The sequence below is a fragment of the Colletotrichum spaethianum genome, assembly GCF_022836535.1.
Source record: "Colletotrichum spaethianum MAFF 239500 DNA, contig28, whole genome shotgun sequence".
NCBI classification, from domain to species: Eukaryota; Fungi; Ascomycota; class Sordariomycetes; order Glomerellales; family Glomerellaceae; genus Colletotrichum; species Colletotrichum spaethianum.
This window is the reverse complement of record NW_026054798.1, coordinates 573366-579602: the sequence shown is the minus strand read 5'-3', so window position 1 is coordinate 579602 and position 6237 is coordinate 573366. Positions and strand designations below refer to the sequence as shown.

The 6237-nt window shown below is 57.5% G+C and overlaps 3 protein-coding genes across 3 annotated transcripts; 1 reads left to right on the top strand and 2 right to left on the bottom strand.

Moving 5' to 3' along the window:
* Positions 1 to 980, bottom strand: ColSpa_09500 (37S ribosomal protein S9, mitochondrial; the record flags this gene model as incomplete). Its single annotated transcript, XM_049275712.1, has 2 exons — positions 1 to 92; positions 155 to 980. 2 exons carry the CDS (start codon positions 978 to 980, stop codon positions 1 to 3), a joined length of 918 nt encoding a protein of 305 aa, XP_049131669.1.
* Positions 981 to 3453: 2473 nt separating this feature from the next.
* On the bottom strand, positions 3454 to 4497 carry ColSpa_09499 (putative feruloyl esterase; the record flags this gene model as incomplete). The annotated part of the gene is made up of 2 exons (XM_049275711.1): positions 3454 to 4216; positions 4286 to 4497. The coding sequence occupies 2 exons, from the start codon at positions 4495 to 4497 to the stop codon at positions 3454 to 3456; spliced, it is 975 nt and encodes a 324-aa protein (XP_049131668.1).
* A 605-nt stretch (positions 4498 to 5102) lies between these two features.
* ColSpa_09498 (rRNA biogenesis protein rrp5) lies at positions 5103 to 6067 on the top strand (the record flags this gene model as incomplete). Its single annotated transcript, XM_049275710.1, has 2 exons — positions 5103 to 5285; positions 5336 to 6067. The coding sequence occupies 2 exons, from the start codon at positions 5103 to 5105 to the stop codon at positions 6065 to 6067; spliced, it is 915 nt and encodes a 304-aa protein (XP_049131667.1).
* Positions 6068 to 6237: the final 170 nt, after the last annotated feature.

The window sequence follows — 6237 nt, the reverse complement described above, 5'->3', positions numbered from 1 at the left end:
CTATCTCTTGACCCAAGCAGGCATCTTTCTGGCCTTGACGTGACCATGCTTCTTTCTCTCCACAGTTCTCGGGTCGCGCGTGATGCAGCCAGCTGTAGAGTCGGGTAGGTCAGCAACGCACTCGACAACCCCTCGAGGCTCAGGATCCACTTACCCTTTCTCAATATCGGCCTCAGAGCTGGCTCGTGGACCATGATGGCCTTGGCAACAGCCAACGTGAGGGCCTCGGCCTGCCCAGTGACTCCGCCGCCCTCAACGAGCGCCCACACGTTGTACTTGTCCGTCCTTGCGGTGCTCCGGAGCGCCCAAATGGCGCTCTCACGATCGTGGATCCTGCCAAACATCTCGTTCAGGGGCTTGCCGTTAACCAGCACCTCTCCGGTGCCCTCGACAACCCAGGCGCGCGCGCTCGACGTCTTTCTCCTACCGACGCCCAACGCACGTCCGAACCTGTCAAGGGGTGCGAACTTTGGCACATTCTTGTAAGGGTCGATGTCGCGCTTGAACTCTTGCAAGGCCTCCTTGACCTCGCCGGGCATCATCTTAGGAAAGATGGAGTGTAAACGCTTGACCATGGCCAGGACCTGACTGTAGGGCATCGCCTTCACTGGCTCTCCAGTGGTTTGCCGGTATCCCTTCAAGTTCTTCCATACTTGTCGCGGGACCAGCTCGGGTGGCGCTGTCGGAATGTGCTGGTATCGCTGCAACAGGGTCGACAGCTTGATGTAGGCATCGTTGAAACGAGGTTCTCTCGAAAAGTATGACGGCGAGACTGGCAGTGGCCGGGCATTCTTGATGCCGCGGAAGGGTTGCTCGGGGGGCGCGGTGAGGTTCGTGTCGGCTTCCGGTTGGCTGCTCGTCGAGATGCTTTTGGTGCCGACATGGGAGCTCGGTCGTTGCCATTGCGGCTTCAGAAGCTGGCCCTTTGCCAATTGGCGCAAGCAGAGGGTCTGCTGGAGTCCATGGCGTAGGTTGGACATTGTGGTGGGACCTCGATCAACGCCTTCGTCGATGCGGTGGCCGTCGCGAATGTCGTGAACTGTAGTGTAGCCTCAAATCGCCAAACGTCCAACAGAAATCTTTCCTAGCTTCAACAACGCAGGGACTCGCGGCTGAACGTCGGTAGACATCACGTGATGTGGCACCATCAGCCACAGATGGCCCCAGACGCTTGGACCCTTCTCTACCGCATGTTACCCCTCAACGTAGCGCAGCCCAAGCTGGTTGCCCTGGCGTTGGAAGCTGCTGCCCGTCGAGCGAGGGGCTTTCGGGTGGCGGGGCACTGCGGTCGAAATTTCATTCAAAAAATTACTGTCACCCTGGCGGGGAACTCGAACTTTTCTCTCTCTCCTCTCTTGTCCATCACATCACACACTTTCTTGATACCCTTCCATCCCCCTCAGTAGCAACAACTGAATCAAGATGGCGTTCGGCAAGCTCTTCACCTACCCGGTAAGTAAAAGATACAATTGGAGTTTTTCTCTGGTTTTCCTCAATTTCTTGGGCTCTGAGAACTCTAGCTAACCACGACCTTCCACCCCTCCAGGCCAACCCCCGCACCACGGCCATCCGTGCCGTCGCGAAGGCCAACAACGTTGACCTCGAGTTCGTCGAGGCCGACACCACCAAGCCTTCCGCTGAGCACCTCAAGGCCAACAAGCTCGGCAAGGTCCCCGCCTTCCTTGGCGAGGATGGCTACCCTCTGTCCGAGTGCATCGCCATCGCGATCTACAGTACGTTCTGAGTCACCTTCTGCCTCGTCCTCCCGCTTGGGGAAAAAAAGCCCTCGCACAAACACATACCCCCACCTCTCGATATGATGATCAAGCATTTTTCAATACAGTTATCCCTGTCTGAATTTCCTTGTGGACATAGTCTAAATTTCTGATCCTGCCAATGACTCCTTTCTTGTGTTTGGAAATCACCACGGGGAATATCAAACTAACGAGACCCCACAGTCACCTCCCAGAACGAGAAGACCACCCTTCTCGGCAAGACCAAGCAGGAGTAAGTGCACCGGAAGATTCTCAAACAAAACCAAGTAACGTGGGGCTAACGATCGCTCCAGCTACGCTTCCATCCTGAAGTGGATGTCTTTCTTCAACTCCGAGGTCCTCCCCGCCATGGGCGCCTGGTACCGCCCCTCCTGGGCAAGGACCCCTACAACAAGAAGGCTGTTGAGGACGCCTCCAAGGCTGCCCTCAAGGCCATTAAGGTCGTCGAGGAGCACCTCCTCAGCAACACCTACCTCGTTGGCGAGCGCATCACCCTCGCTGACCTCTTCGCCGCCGGCCTCATTGCTCGTGGTTTCGAGTTCTTCTTCGACAAGCAGTGGCGCCAGGAGAACCCCAGCGTCACCCGCTGGTACGACACCATCATCAACCAGGACATCTGGACGGCGGTTGCCGAGAAGCAGGAGTACCTCGAGACCCCCAAGCTCACCAACGTCGCCCCAAGAAGCCTGAGCAGCCCAAGAAGGAGGCCGCCCCCAAGGCCGCCAAGCCCGCTGCCCCCGCTGCTGAGGAGGAGGCCGCTCCCGCCCCAAGCCCAAGCACCCCCTCGCTGAGCTCCCCCGTGCCTCTTTCGACCTTGAGGAGTGGAAGCGTCAGTACTCCAACATCAAGAACCACGAGGAGGCCATGAAGTGGTTCTGGGACAACGTCAACCTCGAGGAGTTCTCCCTCTGGAAGGTCAAGTACAAGTACAACGACGAGCTCACCATGACCTTCATGTCCAACAACCTCATTGGTGGCTTCAACAACCGCCTCGAGGCTTCCCGCAAGTTCATCTTCGGATGCGCTGCCGTCTACGGCCAGAACAACGACTCCGTCATCGAGGGTGCCTTCGTCATCCGCGGTCAGGACTACAAGCCCGCGTTCGACGTCGCTCCCGACTACGAGAGCTACGATTTCGAGAAGCTCGACCCCTCCAAGCCCGAGGACCGCCAGTTCGTCTCTGACTCCTGGGGCTGGGAGAAGCCTATCACCCACAACGGCAAGGAGTACCCCGTTGCCGATGGCAAGGTCTTCAAATAAGCGAATCGCTCTAGGGAGTGATCCGACATTTATGGCTTATGGCAGAGATGACACGAGTTTACGATTAGGCAAGGGGGTGTGTAGACGATGTTATGGACCCGAGAAGATATATCTTGCGCGTAATGCCAAAGGCTGTCTGCCAAGTTGCTAGTTTTGAGCTGCTGGAACGAGGCAATAGATGCAGGATGTTCCCGATCAAACCAAAAAAAAGTACATATCCCATCCATACCTAGTGTGTTCTCTTGACGTGATGGTCGAACCATGTGATCTTCTTGCTCTATGAGCTCATATGAAAGGGTATCTCAATGCTACCAAGCGTGTATCTATGTGTCCCACGATGTTGGCCGTTCTCCATCCGGGCCACGTTGAACGTGTTAAGGTTGCCGTCCAGTGATTTGTCTCTTGAAATGAAGACACGTCATTGCTCGGCCGGCACAAGCCTGTATTCCTCTCTCACCTTGAACGGGTTCTCACGCATGTAAGCGCTGATGTCAGACTGGTAGCATAGCGTGTTGAGGTAGTCGTGGACCTGGGGCACCACATAGCCCGGCTCATCTGCGTTGCCAAAGAACTCGGGGATCTGGAGGAGGTTGTATGGCTCGCTGCGAGCCTTCTCGACCGAGTCGTCGACGAGCACAGTGTTGGACTGGTCCCAGCGGCCGCCGTAAGCGGCGTCCGGGTGCGCCGCCTGCACGTTCTTCTCGCGCCAGACCATGTCCAGGCGCTTATAGACCTGGACGCGGAGCTTATAGTCGGCGTCCGACAGGCCAAAGCGGTCGCGGCCCCAGACGGCGAGGACGCGGCGGCGGTATGAGCCCCTGTCGGCCTGGTCACCGCCGCCGGCGCCCCCGCCGGGGGGGCCCAGGAGGAGCTGGTCGCACATGGACTGGACGTTGGCCGGGCGGGCCGAGGACCAGACGACGACGTGGAAGGTGTCGAGGCAGTATTGCAGGAAGCGCCTGGCGTGGGGTCGCTCGACGAAGGAGGTCGCCTGGCGGCGGTTTGGGCGGTGGAGGAGGGTGCCGTTGAGGTCCATGACGACGAGGATGGGACGCGGGGCGGGGAGGAGGGTCGGCGGGAGGGAGGCGCGGCGAAGGTATTCGGGGGTCGGGTTGGGAACACCGCCTGACGCGGCGCTGGGGGGCTGAATCTTATCCCGGCTGGTTGATGCGGCGCCAGCTCTGTGCAGGTGTTAGTCTGGAAGGTTTGCGCCAGGGGTGTTAGGTAGGGGGAAGGTGAGTTGTACTCACGCTGTGCGGCGTCCCTTTCGGGTTGTGGTTTGGTCTACGGCGACAGGCCGCTCGGGGAGGGGGATCGACTGGGAGTTAGACGCGGAAGATGGAGCATTGAAGACGTTGCCGAGGCCCGGTATTGTGAAGCCGTTGCTACTGGGCTGCTGGTTCGCAGGGGCGGTCATGGTCGGGGCCGGCTTCGCCCACCACTGTATGTTGGACACGTCCATCTTGGCGGTGTTGGCGTCGTAAATCAGAGTCGCACTGGCTGGAGAGGATAAAGACTGCCGTTTAATGTCGTGGCTTCGTGGGCTTCGCGCCGGATCGCGGGGTTGTGTGTTTGGCCGTCGGCGCGCGGCAGCGGCGCCGGTTTGGGTGAAGCGACGCTGGAGAAGTTGTTGAGATCTGGGGAAGATCCTAGCGATGGAGGGGCGCATGAGGGGGGAGTGAGCTCAAGGGTCCGTTGCACTTTTGATGCCAATTGGGTCGGACTCGGCAAAAAATTAAGACAATTTGGCGTCGGATTTCAATGCAGATCTGCGCCGCTTGCAAAATCAATGCGCAGCGTATTCAGGTTCTTTTCGTCTTGCGATTGTGGAGAGGGGATTTGTCCAAAAGGGACGTGTTTCCTGTCGCACTGGAGAAATTCCCCCTTCTTAGCCTGCATCCTATCGATAAGTACCCGTCTGAATGACAAGACCGCTGATTGGCCAACCTAACTTTTCAGCGGGACCCGATTGACGACTTTGAGAGAACCTCTCATGTGAAGTTCTGACCCTCACTTCGACCTTGACTGGGCCACTACTCAAAACGCCGTCACATTACCTCAGACAAAATGTTATCAGGAAAGAGAAAACAAGGCCTTTCTGGCCTTCAGCGCCGGGTGAGACCTCGGAGAGAGGCGGAACCTGAAGTCGATGAGCATGTCAGCAGTGAGCCTGAGGAGATGGACGAGGACGGCGATGAGCTGAGCGAAGGCGAAGAAGATGAGATGGACCAGGACGATGAAGACCAGGAGGTATATTTGATTTATTAACAGTACAAGGGCTCATCACTGACGAGTCACAGTCCGACGGATCACCCCCACCAAAGAAGTCCAACATCGACATATCATCAGTCTCTTTCGGCGCCCTCGCCAAAGCCCAAGCCTCTATGCCCGCGCCCAACAAACGGCGCAAGAAGGGCGCGGAACCGTCAGATTCAGAGCCCGACTCGGATTCTGGCCCGGAGGAAGTCGGCAGGAAACCCAAATACGGTGTCAACCCCGCCAAGCGCACGAGCAAGCACGCGCCCATGGAGCAGTCGAGCAAAAAACCTGTCTCGCGTCGTCGCGAGGTCATTGCCGTGCCCAAGATGGAGGTGCGCGACCCGAGGTTCGACCCGCTCAGTGGGCCAATCGACGAAGCCAAGGCCCGCAAGGCGTACGCGTTCCTGGACGACTACCGCAAGGACGAGATGCGAGAGCTGCGGGCGGAGATCAAGAAGACCAAGGACGCCGACAAGAAGGAGGAGATGAAGCGGCTGCTGCTGTCGATGGAGTCCAAAATAAAGACGCGCGAGCGCAAGCAGCGCGAGGCCGACGTCATATCGGAGCACAAGCGCAAGGAGAAGGAACTCGTGAAGCAGGGCAAGCAGCCGTTCTACCTCAAGAAGTCGGAGCAGAAGAAGAGGTTCCTGATGGACCAGTTCGCCGGCATGAAGAAGAAGCAGGTCGACCGGACGATCGAGCGGAAGAGGAAGAAGGTTGTTGGCAGGGAGAGGAAGGAGCTCGACCAGCTGCAGAGGAGACCGAGGGAGTAAGAAGGGCATTATTCAGTTGCTGTCACATGAAAACATACATGATTCCCTAACTTCTTAATTTTGACATATTTTGTCTATAATCCCCGTGATGTGGTGGAGTCTACATGTGTTGATTGTACAGCTATGATACAAAATGATACAAAGTGACATTGGAGTGGCCCTGGTCCGTC